This window comes from Macaca mulatta, chromosome 4, assembly GCF_049350105.2.
Source record: "Macaca mulatta isolate MMU2019108-1 chromosome 4, T2T-MMU8v2.0, whole genome shotgun sequence".
NCBI classification, from domain to species: domain Eukaryota; kingdom Metazoa; phylum Chordata; class Mammalia; order Primates; family Cercopithecidae; genus Macaca; species Macaca mulatta.
In genome coordinates this window covers 112035828-112058322 of record NC_133409.1, presented here as the reverse complement: position 1 = coordinate 112058322, position 22495 = coordinate 112035828, and the positions used below count along the sequence as shown (strand labels likewise).

General features: G+C 41.8%; 1 protein-coding gene across 3 annotated transcripts in view; it reads right to left on the bottom strand.

Moving 5' to 3' along the window:
• SLC17A5 (solute carrier family 17 member 5) overlaps positions 1-22495 on the bottom strand; it is a 61687-nt gene that overhangs the window by 25243 nt on the left and 13949 nt on the right. For all 3 annotated transcript variants that reach the window (XM_015136738.3, NM_001260632.1, XM_015136737.3), the window contains 4 exon segments: positions 21323-21410; positions 19211-19297; positions 17981-18099; positions 3161-3319 (listed from right to left, as the gene is read on the bottom strand). In XM_015136738.3, the coding sequence (XP_014992224.1) occupies positions 3161-3319; positions 17981-18099; positions 19211-19297; positions 21323-21410 (453 nt within the window).

Sequence of the window (22495 nt, the reverse complement as noted above, 5' to 3'; positions counted from 1 at the left end):
AGAGATGTGTGACTCTTGCTTTCACTTGAATACTTGCAGGCCACTGTAGGGTTATTTATTTTATCTTTTTGTGGAGATGGAGTCTTGCTCTGCCACCCAGGCTGGAGTGCAGTGGTGCGATCTCGGCTCACTGCAACTTCTGCCTCCCGGGTTCAAGGAACTCTCCTGCCTCAGCCTCCTGAGGTGCTGGGACTACAGGCACGAGCTGCCACGCCCGGCTAATTTCTTTCATATTTTAGTAGAGATGGGATTTCACTGTGTTGCTCAGGCTGGTCTCGAACTCTCGAACTCAGGCAATCCGCCCACCTTGGCTTCCCAAAGTGCTAAGTGCATGAGCCACCATGCCTGGCCACTGTAGGGTTATTAACTAGCTTAATTTCAATATTGTTGTGTCTCAGGGAATAGGCAAGCTCAAGGAGAAGCAAAGAGATGGGGTGATGGCTGGTTGGTGGAGCTGTCAGAAGACACTCAACATTTATTAAGTTTGCCATCTTATATGGGGAAGGATTATGGTGCCCCCAAACAATTACAACATTAACATCAAAGATCAAGAGCCCTGAAGTGAGCACATGCTGTTGGAAAAATGGTGCTAACAGATTTGCTCCATGCAGGGTTAGCACAAATCTTTAATTCATAAAAAATACAATATTTGCAGAGTATAATAAAGTATAGTGCAATAAAAGGAGGCATGCCTGCACCATGCTTCTCAAAGCAAGCTTTATTTTGAACAAAGGCCATTTGATGGCCAGGCAGGGTGGCTCATGTCTGTAATCCCAACACTTTGGGAGGCTGAGGCAGGAGTTTCATTTGAGCTCAGGAGTATGAAACCAACCTGGACAACAATGGGAGACCTCATCTCTACTATTTAAAAAAAACAAAAACAAAAACACCCAGGTCATTTCATGAATATAATATATTGATTTTCAAGAAGAAAATCCATTAAAAAATAGGCTATATAACTATAGAATTATTTTCAAACTCTATTCACATTTCTTTTTATTTTACAGACTGAAAAAAGGTCCTATATTTACATTTCTTTTAATTTTAATTAAGATAATACCTTTTTGTCTATGAATGCAAGATAAAAGATCCTTATTTTAAAGTACACAACGTTAATTACTGGCCAGCTATTGATATTTTATTTCTTCCATACATAGTTCTTCCTGGAAAATGTCAAATAGAAACATCAGTGTAGTAATCTTTAAATATACTTCATAAGTAAAATAAGAGATTTTGTTAATATGATTTTGAGAATTTGCTATTTTTTTTTTTTTTTTTTTGAGATGGAGTCTTGCTCTGTTGCCCAGGCTGGAATGCAGAGGCTCAGTCTTGGCTCACTGCAACCTCTGCCTCCTGAGTTCCAGCGATTCTCCTGCCTCAGCCTCCTGAGTAGCTAGGACTACAAGCACCTGCCACCATGCCTGGCTAATTTTTATATTTTTAGTAGAGATGGGGTTTCACCATGTTGGCCAGGTTGGCCTCGAACTACTGACCTCAAGTGATCCGCCCACTTCGGCCTCCCGAAGTGCTAGGATTACAGGTGTGAGCCACCGGGCCTGGCTGGATTTGCTATTTTTAATCTTCCTGTGGATCTCAGTTTTACCTCAATGATAATTACCAAATTAACCTTTCAATGCACAGTTGAATGCAATTAATCACTGTAGTAGTATATTATTTATTTTATTTTTTTCTTTTTTAAAAATTAGCCCCACTTTATAGTTGAAATGTGGTAGTAGATTATAATCAGGCTCTGTTAACAGAGAACTTGGGAAAAATAAGGTTGCTCACAATGAATCCATCCCATGATATTGCCAAAGCCTAGTTTCAATTTAACTTCTGTCAGTGCAATTTGTGGATATATTTCTATAGAGTGACCTTGTTTTTCAGAAGTAGACACAGGAGTTCTTCACAGCTTAGCTGTCTGAAGTTTTAAGGTTTGGTCCACATAGCCAGGCCAATGTTTACAGTATACTTTGGAATGTGAGTGACTGAGGATTCACTTTAAGTTTTTAAAGCTGGTAAGTCCATGTAGCCAGTAAGGCTGTGCAGTCAGCCTTGTTAGTTTTTTTTTTTTTTTTTCCTGGGACAGAGTCTTGTTCTGCTGTCCAGGCTGGAGTGCAAGGGCATGATCTCAGCTCACTGCAACCTTCACCTGCTGGGTTCAAGAGATTCTCGTGCCTCAGCCTCCCTAGTAGCTGGGATTATAGGCGTATGCCACCATGCCCGGTTAATTTTTTCTTGTATTTTTAGTAGAGACGGTTTTGCTGTATTATCCAGTCTGGTCTCGGAACTCCTGGGCTCAAGCAGTCCTTCCGCCTCAGCCTTCCAAAGTGCTGGGATTATTTTTGTATTTTATTATTATTATTTTTTTGAGATGGAGTTTCACTCTTGTTGCCCAGGCTGGAGTGCGATGGCTCGATCCCGGGTCACCACAACTTCCGCTTCCCAGGTTCAAGCAATTCTCCTGTCTCAGCCTCCTGAGTAGCTGTGATGACAGGCATGCACTACCATGCCCGGCTAATTTTGTATTTTTAGTAGAGACGGGGTTTCTCCATGTTGGTCAGGCTGGTCTCGAACTCCTGACCTCAGGTGATCCGCCTGCTTCGGCCTCCCAAAGTGCTGGGATTATAGGCGTGAGCCACCGTGCCTGGCCTTTTTTGTATTTTTAACAGAGACAGGGTTTCACCATGTTGCCCGGTCTGGTCTCAAATGCCTGGCCTCAAGTGATCCACCTGCCTCGAACTCCCAAAGTGGTAGGATTACAGGTGTGAGCCACTCCACCTGACCTGATATCAGGCATCCTTACATGTGCTTATTGGCCATCTGTATATCTTTCGAGAAATGTGTATTTGTATTCAAGTCCTTTGCCCATTTTAAAAACTGAGTTCTCTTTTTATTATTGAATTGTAAGAATTCTCAATATATCTGGATACTAGACCCTTATCAGATGTTTGATTTATAAATGCTTTCTCCCATTCAGTGGGTTTTCATTTTCTTGATAGTCCTTTGATGTATAAGAATCTCTAAAATTTAGGACAGCAGAATAAAATGGAAGATACAAAATAACTTCATTTTATATAGATGATAACAAATTCTGTGTATGGTCTTATTATATATATATATAAGAAGCATATATAAGAAGCAGATGATTTTTTCTTACCTCTTGAATATTGAACCTTAGGATCTCCTTCATATACGTAGGCAATAATGTCAATAAAGTATAAAAAGTCCAGTTGTAAGAAAAGTGTGCAACTACAATAGCCCAAAGTGGCAGGGATTTTAAAATGGGTACCCACGGCACTGACTTCTGTGAAGAAAGCTGAAGAAAACAGGAATGATTAGGATAAACTACGGCTATGTTAATGCTTAGATCTGTACCATATCAGCTAAAACTCTATCCAGAATTCACACAGAATATCACCTTAATTAGTAAACTCTAAATTTTTAAATCAACTCCTTTGAAGGGGGGACGGGGGAGGGATTGCATTGGGAGTTATACCTGATGCAAATGACGAGTTGATGGGTGCAGCACACCAACATGGCACAAGTATACATATGTAACAAACCTGCACGTTATGCACATGTACCCTAGAACTTAAAATATAATTAAAAAAAAAAAACAAAACTCCTTTGAAATATTAAATAGCAAAATACATGATAAATATTCAGTTGTTTGATTTTTTAAAAATATATTAACTAGACAGTCCATGATTCAGATTACAGGAAAAAGTAAAAATGTATTCATAGAGCTATAATGTCAACCCTAAACATTCCTTATGAATGTCAGAAGTCACCTGCAGCATTGATTTCTCTCTTTCTCTCTCTCTCTCTCTCTCTTCCTTTTTTTTCTTTTTTTTTCTTTTTTGAGACCGAGTTTTGCTCTTGTTGCCCAGGCTGGAGTGCAATGGCACAATCTCGGCTCACTGCAACCTCTGCCTCCCGGGTTCAAGTGATTCTCCTGCCTCAGCCTCCTGAGTAGTTGGGATCACAGGTATGTGCCACCACGCCTGGCTAATTTTTGCATTTTTAGTAGAAACGGGGTTTCGCCATGTTGGTTAGGCTGTTCTTGAACTCCTGACTGCAAGTGATCCGACCCAAAGTGCTCGGATTACAGGCATGAGCCACTGTGCCCGGCCTGAATTCTCTGTTTCTAAAATATAGTTTCATAGTCAAATTCAGAGGTTGGCATAAGAGTAAAGGAAAGAGATTGGAAGGTCCTGTTAGAAGTCATGTTTAATTATCCAATCTTTATTCAATTGAAATGATTTATAAGAATTAGGCAATACAAGGTTTCTGTAAGCAGTCATATGCAGTAGTGGTCTTTAAAGCAGGGTAAAAGCACCATGGGGGTGTGCAAGATGATCTGCTGGGGTGAGGAAAGACATATTTCTATTTGTACTCATTTTTATTCTAAAAATAAAAAAACACACTCTATTAATATTTAATAAATATGTTGGCCCTGGAGTATGTCAGGTGATCACAAATCATATGAGTCCCCCAATTCAGAGGGGTTAATAATGGCATCCTCACTTGTTTGCTTGCCCTCAAGAGTATTATAGCATATTGCAGTTTAAGTACTATTTTATTTTATTTTATTTTATTTATTTTAGAGAGTCTTGCTCTGTCACCCAGGCTGGAGTGCAGTGGCATGTTCTCGGCTCACTGCAACTTCTGCCTCTCAGTTCAAGCCGGATTCTCCTGCCTCAGCCTCCCGAGTAGCTGGGACTATGGGCATGTGTCACCATGCCTGACTAATTTTTGTATTTTTAGTAGAGACAGGGTTTCAATATGTTGGTCAGGCTGGTCTCGAACTCCTGACCTCAGGTGATCTGCCCGCCTCGGTCTCCCAAAGTGTTGGGATTACAGGCGCGAGCCACTGCACCTGGCTTTTTTTTTTTTTTTTTTTTGAGATGGAATCTTGCTCTATTGCCCAGGCTGGAGTGCAGTGGTACAATCTCACTGAGATTGTAGAGCTCACTGCAACCTCTGCTTCCCGGGTTCAAGCTATTCTCCGGCCTCAGCCCCACAAGTAGCTGCGATTACAGGTATGCACCACCACATCTGGCTCATTTTTGTATTTTAGTAGAGCGGGGGGTTTCACCATGTTGGCCAGGCTGGTTTTGAACTCCTGACCTGAAGTGATCTGTCTGCCTCAGTCTCCCAAAGTTCTGGGATTACAGGTGTGAGCCACTGCCCCCAGCATAAGTGCATTTATTTTAAGTGTCTTTTATTTATTTTTATTTATTTTTTTATTTTTGAGATGGAGTCTCGCTCTGTTGCTCAGACTGGATTGTAGTGGTGCAATTTTGGCTCACTGCAACCTCCGTCTCCTGGGTTCAAGTGATTCTCCTGCCTCAGCCTCCCGAGTAGCTGGAATCACAGGCGTGTGCCACCATGTCTGGCAAATATTTTGTATTTTTAGTAGAGGCAGGGTTTCACCGTGTTAGCCAGGATGGTCTCAATCTCCTGACCTTGTGATCTGCCCGCCTCAGCATCCGAAAGTGCTGGGATTACAGGCGTGAGCCACCGTACCTGGCCGAGCTGCCATTTTTCTTGAGTCCTTTGTCAGCTACTTCACCAAGCAAATAATGGCAGATCATTAACTATAATATAGTCAAACACGTTGCTCCCTTTAAACATTACTATATTAACAAATTATGGCTGGGCATGGTGGCTCACACCTGTAATTCCAGCACTTTCGGAGGCCGAGGTGGGCAGATAACTGGAGGCCAACAGTTCGAGACCAACCTGGGCAACATGGTGAAACCCTGTCTCTACTAAAAATACAAAAATTAGCTGGGTGTGGTGGCGCGACCTGTAGACCCAGCCACTCGGGAGGCTGAGGCAGGAGAATCGCTTGAACTCAGGAGGCAGAGGTTGCAGTGAGCTGAGATCACACCACTGCACTCCAGCCTGGTGACAGAGCAATACTCTGTCTCAAAAGAAAAGAAAAGAAAAAAAAAAAAAAACATACATTCCGATTGTGAGCCTCCCACCTGTTGACTGATTCTTGCATGATCAAGAAAACTTGGATACCACTGATCTAGGGCATCAGATTTTTATGTTTCCGATACACTAAGACTGTTGTTTTTCTCAAAGCAAGAGCAATCTACGTTTCTGCCTTCAGGGTTCACAGTTACTGTTATTTTATTTTATTTTATTTTATTTTATTTTATTTATTTATTTTTTTTATTTTTTTTTTTTTTGAGACGGAGTCTCGCTCTGTGGCCCAGGCTGGAGTGCAGTGGCCGAATCTCAGCTCACTGCAAGCTCCGCCTCCCGGGTTCACGCCATTCTCCTGCCTCAGCCTCCCGAGTAGCTGGGACTACAGGCGCCGCCACCTCGCCCGGCTAGTTTTTGTATTTTTTAGTAGAGACGGGGTTTCACCGTGTTAGCCAGGATGGTCTCAATCTCCTGACCTTGTGATCCGCCCGTCTCGGCCTCCCAAAGTGCTGGGATTACAGGCTTGAGCCACCGCGCCCGGCCTATTACTGTTATTTTAAAAACAGGAAGAACCAGTATTGCCCAACCTTCTTTCGGCCTTTTTCATATGGACTTTTTACTTGACATCTTTGTAGATACGCTCTTGTGTTTTCTAATTACAAATTAAAAATAATTATTATTTATTTATGAGATGGAGTCTTGCCCTGTTGTCCAGAATGGAGTGCAGTGGTGCAATCTTGGCTCACTGCAACCTCTGCCTCCGAGGTTCAAGCGATTCTCCCGCCTCAGCCTCCCAAGTAGCTGGGATTACAGGTGCCCGCCACCACCCCTGGCTGATTTTTGTATTTTTAGTAGAGATGGGGTTTCATTGTGTTGGCCAGGCTGGTCGTGAACTCCTGACCTCAAATGATCCACCAGCCTTGCCTCCCAAAGTGCTGGGATTACATGCGTGAGCCAGTGTGCTTGGTTGTATTTTTTTTTTTTGAGACGGAGTCTCGCTCTGTTGCCCAGACTGGAGTGCAGTGGCCTGATCTCAGCTCACTGCAAGCTCCGCCTCCCGGGCTTACGCCATTCTCCTGCCTCAGCCTCCCAAGTAGCTGGGACTACAGGCACCCGCCACCTCACCCGGCTAGTTTTTTGTATTTTTGTTTTTTTAAGTAGAGACGGGGTTTCACCGTGTTAGCCAGGATGGTCTCGATCTCCTGACCTCGTGATCCGCCCGTCTCGGCCTCCCAAAGTGCTGGGATTACAGGCTTGAGCCACCGTGCCCGGCCGGTTGTATTTTTTAATATGATCAAAGATGTACAGATGTAGGGAAAGAGAAGGAGAGAGAACATTTATTCTTTTACAGCAGTGGTTTTCAACTCCAGCTATACTTTACAGTTATAGGGGCCTGTGTTCTAAACTCTGCCTTTTGAATAAACAAAACAGAAACAAGTAAAGCAAAAAAAAACTCTGAGTGTAGGGCCAAGGAATCTGAGTTTTAAAAGGTTTCACTGGTGATTCTGTAGAGCAGTAGGTTCCCAAACTTTGCTGCATATAAGAATCACCCAGGAGAGCCTTAAAAACACTGAGACCAAGGTCACACTGCAGACCAATTGAACAGGTTGTGGGTGGGTGGCAGGTAAGTATTCCTAGTTTATGAAGATCCCTGGGTGATTTCAATGTGCAGCAAGTTTGGGACCCACTGCTGTAGAGATTAGATTTTAAAAGGTCTGCCCTTATCCGTCTTGATTGAAAAGCTCAGGGCAGAGAGTATTTTAGAGTTTGAAGGAATCTGAAACATAGCTCTTTTTATATGGCTTTGAAATCCACAAAGGAAGTGAAATCATTCTTTTATGCCGAAAGGTATAAGCGTAAATGTATTTGATCTCTGAAAACTGAATATATTCTGAAGAATGTATCCTACCTCTTGGAAATACAACCTGTAATAAGACATATTTAATTTTAGTCACACTGGTATGTTTTTACAACCTATAAATATCAATTGAATTTTTGATAATCTGATGTTTTTGGACAATCACCCAACCAAGATGAGCTGTATGTCTAACACATAAGCCTGACACATGGCAGGTTCTCAATAGCTGCTTATCAAACGAATACAAGGCCCACGGGGTTAGAGGCTTAGAAAGAAGAACGTGAAATGTATGTATTCCAGCTTAGTGTTCATTTGTAACTGAAGTACAACACAACAGTTTTCTGTTCTCCCAATATGAATCGTAAGATCAACTTATAGTATTTCCACGTTACAAGTTATATTTCGGGGGGAAAGTCTTCATTTATAAAAACTTTCAAGTTAAAGATGAATTTTCAAATGTTACTAGGAGAAACTATCCAAGTATCACTACCTTAAACAAGAGTTTAAGGTAGTGCTGTCCAGTGGAACTTTCCATGATGATGGAATGTTCTACGTGCACGGTTATTAAATCCTTGTCCTTCTAACAGGTTGATGAAAGAAAACAAAATGAAACGAAACAAAACCCTTGTCATATGTGTGACATATGTGTGACTAAATTTTTTTATTTTTAGACGGAGTCTTGCTCTGTTGCCCAGGCTAGAGTTCAGTGAAGTGATCTTGGCTCACTACAACCTCCGTCTCCTGGGTTCAAGCAATTCTCCCGCCTCAGCCTCCCGAGTAGCTGGGATTACAAGCACTCGCTGGTCATGCTGGGATAATTTTTGTATTTTTGTAGAGATGGGGTTTCACTAAGTTGACCAGGCTGGTCTTGAACTCCTGACCTCAGGTGATCCGCTCACCTTGGCCTCTCAAAGTGCTGGGATTACAGGCATGAGCCACCACGCCTGGCCAGAATTAGTTTTTTTTTTTTTCCTTGAGATGGAGTCTCGCTCTGTTGCCAGGCTGGAGTGCAGTGTCGTGATCTTGACTCACTGCAACCTCCGCCTCCTGGGTTCGAGTGATTCTCTTGCCTCAGCTTCCTGAGTAGCTGGGACTACAGGCATGTGCCACTATGCCCGGCTAATTTTTGTATTTTTTAGTAGAGATGGGGTTTCACCATGTTGGCCAGGATGGTCTCGATCTCTTGACCTCGTGATCTGCCCGCCTCAGCCTCCCAAAGTACTGGGATTACAGGTGTGAGCCACTGCACCTGGCCAGAACTAAATTTTTAATTAAATTAGTTAAATTAAAAGTATAATAGCCACGTGGGGCTAGTGGCTACCATACTGGACAACACAAGGTTGGGCTTAAGAAGGTACAAAACAGCTTTTTTTTTATGTTCTTTATCTAGAAATTATTCTCTTGCTATTGTTTCTAACACACTACTATTTTGCCAATCAAGCAATGTAAACACATTCTCTCGATGGCTTCATCATATCTAATTGTTGGCAAAAAATTAAAAATTATGAAAGCATTTTTTTTTTTTTTTGAGAAGGAGTCTCGCTCTGTCACCCAGGCTGGAGTGCAGTGGCACGATCTCAACTTACTGCGGCATCTGCCTCCTGGGTTCGAGCAATTCTCCTGCCTCAGCCTCCTGAGCAGCTGGGATTACAGGCGCCTGCCACCATGCCCAGCTAATTTTTGTATTTTTAGTAGAGACAGGGTTTTACCACGTTGGCCAGGCTGGTCTTGAACTCCTAATCTCAGGCAATCCACCTGCCTTAAAAGTGCTGGGATTATAGGCGTGAGCTACTGTGCCTGCCGCTTTGCTTTTTTTTTTTTTTGATACAGGGTTTCACTCTGTTGCATAGGCTGGAGTGCAGAGGCACCATCACGGCTACTGCAACCTCAGCCTCCTGGGCTCTAGCGATCCTCTCACCTCAGCCTCCTGAGTAGCTGAGACTATTGGCATGTGCCATCATACCGTGTAATTTTAAAATTTTTTGTAGGAATGGGGTCTCCCTATGTTGCCCAGGCAGGTCTCTAACTCCTGGGCTCAAGTGATCCTTCCACCCAGGCCTCCCAAAGTGATGGGATTACAGGCATAAGTCACTGCACCTGGTCCTGAAAGTTCTTATTAGAGGTCTACATTATTCTAAAATACCACTGCTGATAAAAGATGGTACATATGCGTGGCTGGGCGCAGTGGCTCACACCTGTAATCCCAGCACTTTGGGAGGCCAAGGCAGGTGGATCACTTGAGGTCAGGAGTTCGAGACCAACTTGGCCAACACAGTGAAACCCTGGTTCTACTAAAAATGCAAAAAATTAGGCAGGAAAGGTGGTGCGTGCATGTAATTCCAGCTACTCAGGAGGCTGAGACATGAGAATCGCTTGAACCTGGGAAGCAGAGGTTGCAATGAGCTGAGACAGTGCCACTGCTCTCCAGCCTCAGGAACAGAGGGAGACTGTCCTTCCCACCCCCACCCCCCCAAAAAGGAAAATACATATGGGCAAAACATTTTAAAATTGCTCAGATCATTTCCTCAGCCAACATTTTGAAAGCAAATGTACTTTGGAGATTTAAATGATAATGGAATTTGTGAAGGAAAAATCAATGAGATCCTGAATCTTGTATGCAGAATGTATCATTGAATTTCTAATAACAGCTCAATCAACTTTTTTTCCATATAAGTTGAAACAGAAAAAGGACAAACTATAAAAATGATTTGTCATGAAATGTATGAAATACAGAGGGTAAGATCACTTGACAAATACTTGAATACCTTCTAATATGCCATTGTACAAAAAAAATTTTCTTGTCAAATGCAAGTAACAGCAGATTGATTTAGCAAAGTTACATGTAATAAATGCTCTTAATTTCTGTCTTAATTTGACAACTAAATATTCAAACCAAGGTCCCCATTTGATTTGCTTCGCAATGCTGCAAAATTGTATACTCTTCCTAAAAGGCATAAAGGAGAAGTAAAACAGTTACAAAACATGCTCTCTTCAGGCTGGGCATGGTGGCTCATGCCTGTAATCCCAGCACTTTGGGAGGCTGAGGCAGGCAGATTACTTGAGCTCACAAGTTCAAGACCAGCCTGGGCAACATGGCAAAACCATCTCTACGAAAAATACAAAAATTAGCCAGGCTTTGTGGTACACACCTGGCATCCCAACTACTTGGTAGGCTGAGGTGGGAGGATGGCTTGAACCCAGGAGGCGGAGGGAGGTGGAGGCTGCAGTTAGCCAAGATCATGCTATTACACTCTAGCCTAGTCAATAGAACCAGACCTTGTCTCAAAAAAACAAAACAAAAACAAAAAAACCCAGAACCAACCAAACAAGAAAACCCCATGATATCCTTGGAATTAAGAAAAGAAGAAGCCAGGCATGATGGTTCATGCTTATAATTCCAGCACTTTGGGAGGCCGAGGCAGGCGGATCACCTGAGGTTGGGAGCTGGAGACCAGCCTGACCAACATGGAGAAACCCTGTCTCTACGAAAAATACAAAAACTTAGCAGGGTGTGGTGGTGCATGCCTGTAATCCCAGCTACTTGGGAGGCTGAGGCAGGAGAATCACTAGAACCCAGGAGGCGGAGGTTATGATATAGTGAGCCAGGATCGTGCCATTGCACTCCAGCCTGGGCAACAAGAGCGAAACTCTGTCTCAAAAAAACAAAACAAAACAAAACAACAACAACAAAAATAGCAGATATATAGGAAAGAACACTTCAATGGGTGAAGTGGTAATGTCTTTCCATAATTCATTAAAAAGAGATCTTCAACACAGAGGAGCAGTCGATGATCTTAAAGCACTCACTAGTCATGAGATAGCCCTTCTGAATTTAACTGCAGGGTGCAATGAAGGTTTTTTGTTTTTTGTTTTTTTTTCTCTCTCTCTCTTTTTTCTTTTTTTTTTGAAATAGAGTCTTGCTCTGTCGACCAGGCGGGAGTGCAGTGGTACGATCTCGGCTCACTGTAACCTCTGCGTCCCAGGTTCAAAAGATTCTTCTGCCTCAGCCTCTCGAGTAGCTGGGACTACAGGCACACACCACCATGCCTGGCTAAGTTTTGTATTTTTACTACAGATGGAGTTTCACCATATTGGCCAGGCTGGTCTTGAACTCCTGACCTCATGATCCACCTGCCTTGGCCTCCCAAAGTGCTGGGATTACAGGTGTGAGCCACCGCACCCAGCCTATTTCTCTTCTTGTAGACATTTCTGAATCAGAATTAGAACTATATATGCTATCATAATTGTAAAATCCACTTATTGTAAGAATGAAATCACATTTCTACCTATAAGTACTGACTTTGTCTTGGTTGGATAACTGAGAAAACATTCTAACTGCAACTCTTGCTTGTCCAGCTCAGATCTCCTTCGACATGACTGCCAGCATAAGCTATCTAGAATGCAAACCTGATTCTGTCACTTCCAGCTTACAGATACTTCATGGCATCCCAGTGCCTAAAGGATAAAGGCTAAGCTCCTTAGTGAGGCACAGAGGACCCTCCATGACCTGACTTCCACCTGCTTCCTCCTCCTGACGTTTTTTGCCTTTGCCTTACGCAGAAGAGCAACACCCAACAGCCACACTTCCTAGAAGGTGTCACTCTCTCTAGAAGATATCACTCTTTCTCTCAGGAAAGTGAGAAAGAAAAAAGCAGTCAGGCTGGATGTGGTGGCTCCTGCCTGTAATCCCAGCACTTTGGGAGACGAAGGCGGGCAGATCATCTGAGGTCAGGAGTTTGAGACCAGCCTGACCAACATGGAGAAACCATTTTTAGTCTCTACTAAAAATACAAGATTAGCTGGGCGTGGTGGTGCACACCTGTTATCCCGGCTACTCAGGAGGCTGAGGCAGGGGAGTCACTTGAACCTGGAAGACGGAGGTTGCAGTGAGCTGAGATTGCACAATTGCACTTCAGCCTGGGCAAAAAGAGCAAAACTCTGTCTCAAAAGAAAAAGAAAGAAAGAAAGAAAGAAAAAAAGCAGTCCTGGGCTGTGGTAAGCTAAACTGTCCTGGTTCTAACATCTAGGCCTGGGGTTCTCCTGTTGAACCGAAACCAGGCCACTCTATGAGCATGCTGGAGCATGACAAAAATAAGACCACTTTACAGTGAGCCGATATCACCCCACTGCATGGCAGCCTGGGAGACAGAGCGAGACCCTGTCTCTAAAAAGAAGAAGAAGAAAAAACCCACTCCACAGTAATGTTTGAGCACAGACAAAAACAAGAATGCCATAAACTACAAAAAACGCGCAAACGTCTTCCTCTCCTAGCTAATATGAGTGACTGCTGTGCCCTTACTAATCACAGCTTTACCCCACCTTCTAGAAAAAAATTCATCATAGAATTATCAAATCCAGAGCAAAACATTAATTCTTTAAACCCTTCCCGAAGTCATCTAATACATGTCTAAACTGCAACAAGTTCCTCTCAACTCTACACTGAGATGCCCTCATGGTCCTTCATGGTGTGCTTTCTTCCTCACTGCAATGAACCAAGACACTCAACTTGTTCAACTGTAAGTGTGTTCCTGATGGGCTTTGGCCAGAAGGCACTGACGTAAGGAAGCTTTTCCTATCTGCCCCAGGCTGGCTGAGGACTGCCACCTTCTCTGTTCCAAAGATGTCCTGTACCTTATACACTGCATTACGCAGGCTATATTATATTGAAATTCTGTCCATCCATGTCTGTCTCCCTCTGGAGACCTCGGGTCCCACAGGAACCATGTTTTATTTTTTTCCTCTTACTCATTTTTAAGTCCTCAGCTGACAAAGAACCTAGGTCATAGTCAAGTATCAAAAAAAAAAAAAATGTTTAAAGAATGAATGAGTAGAGGCTGCACATTTCTTGGGTCCAAGATTTAAAGGTGGAGCTTCATGTAACACATCATTTTACGACATTATCAACTATAACATCATGTGCTTTAAGAATGCAGTCTGGTTGTACATGGTGACTCATGCCTGTAATCCCAACATTTTGGGAGTCTAAGGCAGGAAGACTCCTTAAGCCCAGCAGTTTGAGACTAGCTTGATTATCATAGGGAGACTCCATCTCTACAAAAAATAATTAGCTAGGCATGGTGGTGTGCACCTGTAGTCCCAGCTACTTGAGAGGCTGAGGTGGGAAGACTGCTTGAACCTGAAAGGTCAAGGCTGCACTGAGCTGTGATGGTACCACTGCACTCCAGCATGGGTACCGAGCTAGACTCAAAAAAAAAAGAACGCAATCTGGGCTTCTCCTCCTAAATCTCTTGCCTCTGGATATTCCTTTTTCTGAAGCGTGTGGAGAAACAACCTAAGTTTGGAAAGATTAAGACACATACCAATGTAGAGAAAGATTTTTTTTTTTTTTAAGACAAGGTATTGCTCTGTTGCCCAAGCTGGAGTTCAGTGGCACAAACACAGCTTACTATAGCCTTGACTTCCCAGGCTCACGCAATCCTCCTACCTCAGCCTGCTGAGTAGTTGGGACTACCTGGCTAATTTTTAAATTTTTTGTAGAGATGAGGTCTCGTCATGTTGCCCAGGCTGGTCTCAATTCCTGGGCTCAAGCAATTCTTCCATCTTGCCTCCCCAAGTGTTGGGATTACAGGTGTGAGCCACCACCCCTGGCCAAGGGAAAGCTTTTAAAAAAATTTAAACAAACTCAAAAGTTTTATAAGTTCTGGAAGATCATGATAAAAATGAAATATTGGAAGAAGCAAGCTGTTACCCATCAGTGTTGAGAAAATGACAAAACATAGCAAGTTTTACACGGCAACATCTGTTTATAATGTGTTAAATTTCTTTTACCTGTTCCTTAAGGGGAAAAAGTGGGTAATTCAATTAACATCATGCAGGACTCTAAACTTTCAAAGTAACTTAACTTTTTATTTTGAGACATGGGCTTGCTCTGTTGCCCAGGTTGGAGTGCAATGGCTGATTATAGTTCACTGCAACCTTGACCTCCTGGACTCAAGCAGCCCCCTTGCCTCAGCCTCCTGAGGAGCTGGAACTGCATGTGTGTGCCATCACACCTAGCTAAAACTTTCTTTTTATTTGCATTTATTATTATTATTATTATTATTATTATTTTCTGCTGGGAAGACTCAGACCCAAGTAACCTTGGATATGAGCTCTCCGCCTGGTTAAAACTTTATTACAGTGCTGATTTCTTCTGTTTCTGAGTTTTTGCCAATCTTTGGCAAAGATCAAGACAGTTCATAATTCTTTTTTTTTTTTTTTTTTTGAGATGGAGTCTGGCTCTGTCGCCCAGGCTGGAGTGCAGTGGCCGGATCTCAGCTCACTGCAAGCTCCGCCTCCCGGGTTTACGCCATTCTCCTGCCTCAGCCTCCCGAGTAGCTGGGACTACAGGCGCCCGCCACCTCGCCCGGCTAGTTTTTTTTTTTTGTATTTTTTAGTAGAGACGGGGTTTCACTGTGTTAGCCAGGATGGTCTCGATCTCCTGACCTCGTGATCTGCCCGTCACGGCCTCCCAAAGTGCTGGGATTACAGCCTTGAGCCACCGCGCCTGGCCCATAATTCTTAAAGTTCAGCTGCTTGTAGAGACATTTATAGCAAAATAAAAAAACTTAGAAATAAATGCTAAAGAGTACATTTTTATTCTTTTTAGAGATGGGGTCTTGCTATGTTGTCCAGGCTGGGCTTGAACTTCAGGGCTCAAGAAATCTCCCTGCTTTAGCCTCCCAAAGTGCTGGGATTACAGGCATAAGCCACCATGCCCAGTCAAGACTAAGTTTTTAATTTTACTGCCTGGTTATACTATATATAAATATTTAAAATATCAATCTTGGGCTGGGCGCAGTGGCTCACACCTGTAGTCCCAGCACTTTCAGAGGCCAAGATGATAGGATTGCTTGAGGCCAGGAGTTCGAGACCAGCCTGGCCAATATGGTAAAATCCCGTCTCTACTAAAAATACAAAAATTTAGCTGGGAGTCTTGGTTTGCACCTGTAATCCCAGCAACTCAGGAGGCTGGGGCAGGAGAATTGTTTGAATCCGGGAGATGGAGGTTGCAGTGAGGCGAGATCATGCCACTACACTCCAGCCTGGGTGAGAGAGCGAAACTCCGTCCCCCCCCAAAAAATAATAAGTATATATATGTATAAAATAAAATATCTATCATGATAATTTAATAGGAAAAGTTTAAAATATTTTATGTTTTTAAACTAATAAAGTGACTTTGAAGTCAATAAGAATGCTGAAAACAAACTGTGTATATTTTAGTCTTTCCTAATTTTTTTTTTTTTTTTTTGAGACGGAGTCTCGCTGTGTTGCCCAGGCTGGAGTGCAGTGGCCGGATCTCAGCTCACTGCAAGCTCTGCCTCCCGGGTTTTTACGCCATTCTCCTGCCTCAGCCTCCCGAGTAGCCGGGACTACAGGCGCCCGCCACCTCGCCTGGCTAGTTTTTTTTTGTATTTTTTAGTAGAGACGGGGTTTCACCGTGTTAGCCAGGATGGTCTCGAACTCCTGACTTCGTGATCCGCCCGTCTCGGCCTCCCAAAGTGCTGGGATTACAGGCTTGAGCCACCGCGCCCGGCCTTTTTTTTTTTTTTTTTGAGACAGAGTCTCGCTTAGTCGCCCAGGCTGGAGTGCAATGGCGCGATCTCGGCTCACTGCAAGCTCCGCCTCCCGGGTTCACACCATTCTCCTGCCTCAGCCTCCCGAGTAGCTGGGACTACAGGCGCCCGCCGCCTCGCCTGGCTAATTTTTTGCATTTTTAGTAGAGACGGGGTTTCACCGTGTTAGCCAGGATGGTCTCGATCTCCTGACCTCGTGATCCGCCCGCCTCGGCCTCCCAAAGTGCTGGGATTACAGGCGTGAGCCACCGCGCCCGGCCTCCTAATGTTTTTATGTTCTTCTTTTATTCTACTCAAAAGGCAAACATTTTGTTTCCATGGTTTGAGAATTTAGTATATTGAATTATGATAGACTTTTATTTCTGATTTGCCTTTGTGCTTAAGTGATTGAAATCCGGTTTTAATAAGATATACATTTTTTTCTAAAGACTTACTCTAAAAGAACAAACAGATGCATATCATATAATATTATACCATAATAAATATGCTGTTCTCTTTCTTTAATGACACTTGTTTAAAAATATAGATACGGGTCCAACATCCCTTGTCTGAAATGCTTGGAACCAGAAGTGTTTTGGATTTTGGATTTTAGAATATTTGTATCACATACCTTCCCAGTTAAGCATCCTAAATCTTGTTTTTCTTTTTGAGACGGAGTCTCGGTCTGTCACCTAGGCTGGAGTGCAGTGGCCAGATCTCAGCTCACTGCAACCTCTGCCTCCTGTGTTCAAGGAATTCTCCTGTCTCAGCCTCCTGAGTAGCTGGGACTACAGGTGTGTGCCACCATGCCCAGCTAATTTTTGTATTTTTAGTAGAGACGGGGTTTTGTCAGGTTGGCCAGGTTGGTCTTGAACTCCTGACCTCAGGCGATCCACCTGCCTCAGCCTCCCAAAGTGCTAGGATTACAGGAGTGAGCCATCACAGCTGGCCAGGCATCCTAAATCTTAAAATCCAAAAATCGGAACTCTGAAATGCTCCAATGAGCATTTCCTTTGAGCATCATGTGGGTTCTCAAAAACTTCTGGATTTCAGAGTATTTTGGATTCAAAATTTTCAGATTTGTGATTCACAACTGTATAAACACACTAGTTGGTTTTCTAACAACTAATGGTCAGAATGAGAATCCTTTCATGGATAACATATTTTATTTTCTACCAATCAAGTGGAAAAACAAACTTCAGACTCATTTGATAATCACTACACTAAAAGGTTGAAAATGACTTAAAAATATTTTTTATAGTTTATAAAACTATACTTTCTATAAAAAAATGAAAGAACTGAAATTCTTCAGACAATATTTTATGTATTTTAAAAATATTTTTAAAATGTTTTAAATGTTTTGTAGAGAAAGGGTCTCACTATGTTGACTAGGCTAGTCTCCTAACCTCAAATGATCCTCCCACCTAGACCTCCCCAAATTATTGGGATTACAAGTGTGAGCCACTGCACCCTGCCAGACAATATTTTGGATATTTATTTCATTTGCCTATTCTACTTTGTCTAGAGCATGCACAATAGGAATATCTATTTTTAAAAATTGATATCTTAATTCTGAAGAAAAAAAGGTTCTGACATTATTTTTAAAATGTGTCAAAGTCCATACCTGATTTCTTAATGATGAAAGAATGTATTCCTTTTCACAATGGGTAATTCTCTTGTGTTTTTGTGGTGTGTCACTAACTAACCAGATCCACAAAAGAAACCAAAATATTCCAATAGTACCTTAAAATAGAAAAATAATAGTTAGATAAAATTAGAATATGCCAAATAAAAAACAAAACAAAACAAAAACACAAAATTAGAATCCACCAACAACAATTTTTACATGTCTTGAAAAAATTATGTAACTATAAATTCAATGTAAAACTGACTTCAGTCTGGATTCAATTTAATGGGATAATTGCTATAACTGTATTATTGCTTATACATTTTGAAGAAAACAACTTTTTTTTTTTTTTTTTTTTTTGGAGATAGAGTCTTTGCTCTGTCACACATGCTGGAGTGCAGTGACGTGATCTCAGCTCACTGCCATCTCTGCCTGCCGGGTTCTAGCAACTCTACTGTCTCAGCCTCCTGAGTAGCTGGGACTATAGGCACATGCCACCACACCCGGCTAATTTTTGTATTTTGAGTAGAGACGGGGTTCCACCATGTTGGCCAGGCTGGTCTTGAACTCTTGACCTTGTGATCCACCCACCTTGGCCTCCCAAAGTGCTGGGATTACAGGTGTGAGCCACTGCGCCCCGCCAGAAGAAAACAACTTTTAACCGCATGACTTTGCCTATCAGGGTCTACCAGACAAACCTTTTTGAAGATATATTTCCACAGTCTACATATTTCCAAAGGTGTCTGTTTTTGTTAGTTGATTTTTAAATTTTGATTGCAGATACATTTCTTGCATGACACGTCTATGTGAAAATCTAATTTATTAAAAATGTGTATCATGCTGCCAAGGAAACAGAAATAAAATGCCTTGGGACTAAGTAAAAAGAAAAAAAAAAAAACAACAAACATTAAAACCACCAAGTGAGAACATCCTACTTTGCTTGAGAAGAAACTTAAAATACCCAAGACAGTAATTTTTTTGATAGCAAATGTACTATTTAAGTCCAGGATCGAGAGTCATTTCTACCGAGAAATATTCCAAAACTAACATCAGGTCATAATTCAAATAGGTCAAGTAAACCATACCAACTTGAAAAACAGGTTATCAGGAAATGTTTTAGAACTCTGTTTCCGTAATTTGGAAGATATATTTTTAACACATTATTAGGCTACTATTATTATATTTTGAATTTGTTACATTATAATTCAGCTAAAGTTTTAAACTTACCAAAAAAGTAGAAGACATAAGTCCAATTCATGTAGTAGCAAATTATTCCAGAAAGAGGAAGAGAAATTACTGTCCCAAGCTGTGCTCCTAAAACAACACATAAGACTATTTTATCAACTTTGGAGAGAGAGACACAAAGATAGGACAGACAGGTCTACTGCTTACAGACAATGGGTAACAGGCTGGGCACAGTGGCTCATGCCAGTAATCCCTGCACTTTGGGAGGCTGACGCGGGTGGATCACCTGAGCCTAGGAGTTTGAGACCAGCCTGGGCAATATGGCAAACTACTATCTGTACTAAAAATACAAAAATTATCTGGGCGTGGTGGTGGCGCACGCCTGTAGTACCAGCTACTTAGCTACTTGGGAGGCTGAGGTGGGAGGATCACTTCAGCTGTTGAGGCTGCAGTGAGCGGCAACTGTGCCACTGCACTCCAGCCTGGAGTGAGACTCTGTCTTAAAAAAAAAAGCCTAACATTTGGTCCCATAGAAACAAGATTAGAAAACAGATATAGAGGTAGTGTAACAGGACAAGCAAAGGAATGGAAGTAGGAAAGCAGAGAGTAGGAGGCTTGGGAACTCCATTTGGGTAAAGGAAAGAAAAAGAAGATAAAGCTGGAAAAGCAGGTTGGACAGTGGAACAGTTACTGAGTACCTACTCCAAGCTAGGCACTATCTGCCAGAGTTATAAGGCTAGCTGCAATAAAGCCGTGAAGACTGTAAAGAATCTTGCCCTTAGTGCAAGGAGTTTGGGATTTATTCAATAGGTAAAGGGGAACCTTAGATAGTACCTGTTCTTGAACCTATCATCAGATTTCTCATCTCAATCTCCACATAGCTGCAAGAATAATCTTCTTAAAATGTAATTGAATCATGCCTCTTAAAAAACAATCTACATTCTTTCCTGTAGTCTATAAGACTTGATATAACCCGACTCTTATCTCTTTCTCTAACCTTATCTTATGCCATTATCCTCCTTACTCACTGAGTTCTAGCGACCCAAAGTAGTTTTCCATTTGTTTAAACCTTTATTATTATTTTTTTTAATTTTTATTTTTTGAGACGGAGTTTCACTCTGTCGCCCAGGCTGGAGTGCAGTGGCCGGATCTCAGCTCACTGCAAGCTCCGCCTCCTGGGTTCACGCCATTCTCCTGCCTCAGCCTCCCGAGTAGCTGGGACTACAGGCGCCCGCCACCTCGCCCGGCTAATTTTTTGTATTTTTTAGTAGAGACGGGGTTTCACCGTGTTAGCCAGCATGGTCTCGATCTCCTGACCTCGTGATCTGCCCATCTCGGCCTCCCAAAGTGCTGGGATTACAGGCTTGAGCCACCGTGCCCGGCCTAAACCTTTATGTTATTTCTTGCCTGAGTGCCCTCGTACATGCTGTTCTGATTGGCTGAAATGCTCTTCTCCCTGCATGAATGGTTTGTTCTTATCCTTCAGATTTTAGCTTAAAAGTACCACAGAGAGGCCTTTTCTCAACTACTATATTTAAAAAGCAGTCAGGTGGAAAAATTTTAATTCAGTCAATGAAAGAAAGGCTAGAATATCTTATGCAATCTGGTAAAATTATAATTCACATATATAAAACTCATCTTATCTCACCTGTAGATCAAAATGATGGCAAATAAAGATGCATAGAAAAAAGACACATGAAGAGAGGGGTTGAGAATCATGATACATTCATTAGTTAACCAAAACAGAAATCACAATTTAAGGACAAAAACATTCAATTTTCTAGCTACTGGCCCTTTTTTTCCTTTTTATTAAAAAGCATCTCTAAACAAGCAAAAATAAATTTTAAAAACCCCAAAAAAGTAAACAGAAAAAGAAAAAAAAAGAGCATCTTTATACCGATATCTGAAAAGGCAACATACTTTGAAATAGATGATGGCAGATGGGGAAAATGACATTAGTCAATTAAGCCACATTACTATAAGTTGTTGAGCCAAGGAGAAAAATTAGTAATAAAGTTGTACTACCGAAACTTAATGTTCTCCCCAAAGGGGCATCCAATCCGACACTGCATCATTCTGGTATGCAGGCACTTTTTCCCCAAGGTTGATATATACATAACATATTACAGCAAAATTTGATAATTGTTATCTCACCTGCATATGAAATGCTAAGAAGCTTGCTTCTTTCAAGAGGGGGAGCCCAAGAAGACCACATGGCATGCATGGCTGGAAATGTAACACCCTGAGAGAAGGGAACATGATATTTCTGATGAAATGTAAGCTAGTTTTGTTAATGTTTTAACGTAAATTAAGTATTTTGCTACAAAAGCATTTTCTGCATCAGAATAAAACCAGAATCAGGTTCCATGAAGTGAGATATTTTTAGTGTTAAGTGAAAATACCTTAAAATGAAATACTTTCAGAATTTGAGGGCTGGGTGTGGTGGCTCATGCCTATAATCCCAGCACTTTGGGAGGCCAAGGCAGGAGGATTGCTTGAGCCCAGGAGTTCGAGATCAGCCTGGGCAACATAGTGAGACCCCATCTCTTAAAAAAAAAAAAAAAAAGTAAAACTCCCCAAAGATTCATGGATTTTGGAACTGGTTTGAAGATGACAAGATAAGGGTTACAATAAATCTAAAATAGTTGTACTGAGTGAGGACATAAAGGGATCACGCTCAAGGTTAATTTTACTCATTCACTTTATTAATCACCTGAATGAAAGGGAATATTACTAAGTTACAACTTTAAAAAATACTGAGCTAATACTTTGGGATACTGAAAAAAAATTCAAGTTGAGAACCAACTGGAAAAACAGTCCTATTAAAAAAAGGATGAATTCAATCAGCATGTTTACAGCCTTTTTTCTTTTTTTTCCTGCAATAACGAGCCTAGTAGATGCCAATTACTGACACGGAGAGCTAATGAGATGTGGAAAGAGGCAGTTTCATAGAGACTGGTTAAATGAGGAGATACCACAGGAGAGTGAGAGAGAATAGCTCTCCTTGGACACTCTCTGTGCCACTTCAGAAAGATTAGTTAACCTCCTTGAACTTCAAGGCAGTTGCATAATTGTTGTAAAAATAAATGGTAGCTAGTGCTATTATTAGTGTAGAGAAGAATAAATGTTTTAATACTTTATACTTTCTGCTGACTCTTTCAAAACCGAAAACAAACAAAAAGGAATTAAAAAACGTAATACCAATGGAAGGCAAAGATGACTTAGATACATTGCAGATCAGTAAGAATCTACCTCATGGAGCATCCACAGGATGAGTCATTATAGAAGAAAACTTAAGATGTCTGGAAATGCCCACAGAGATTATGT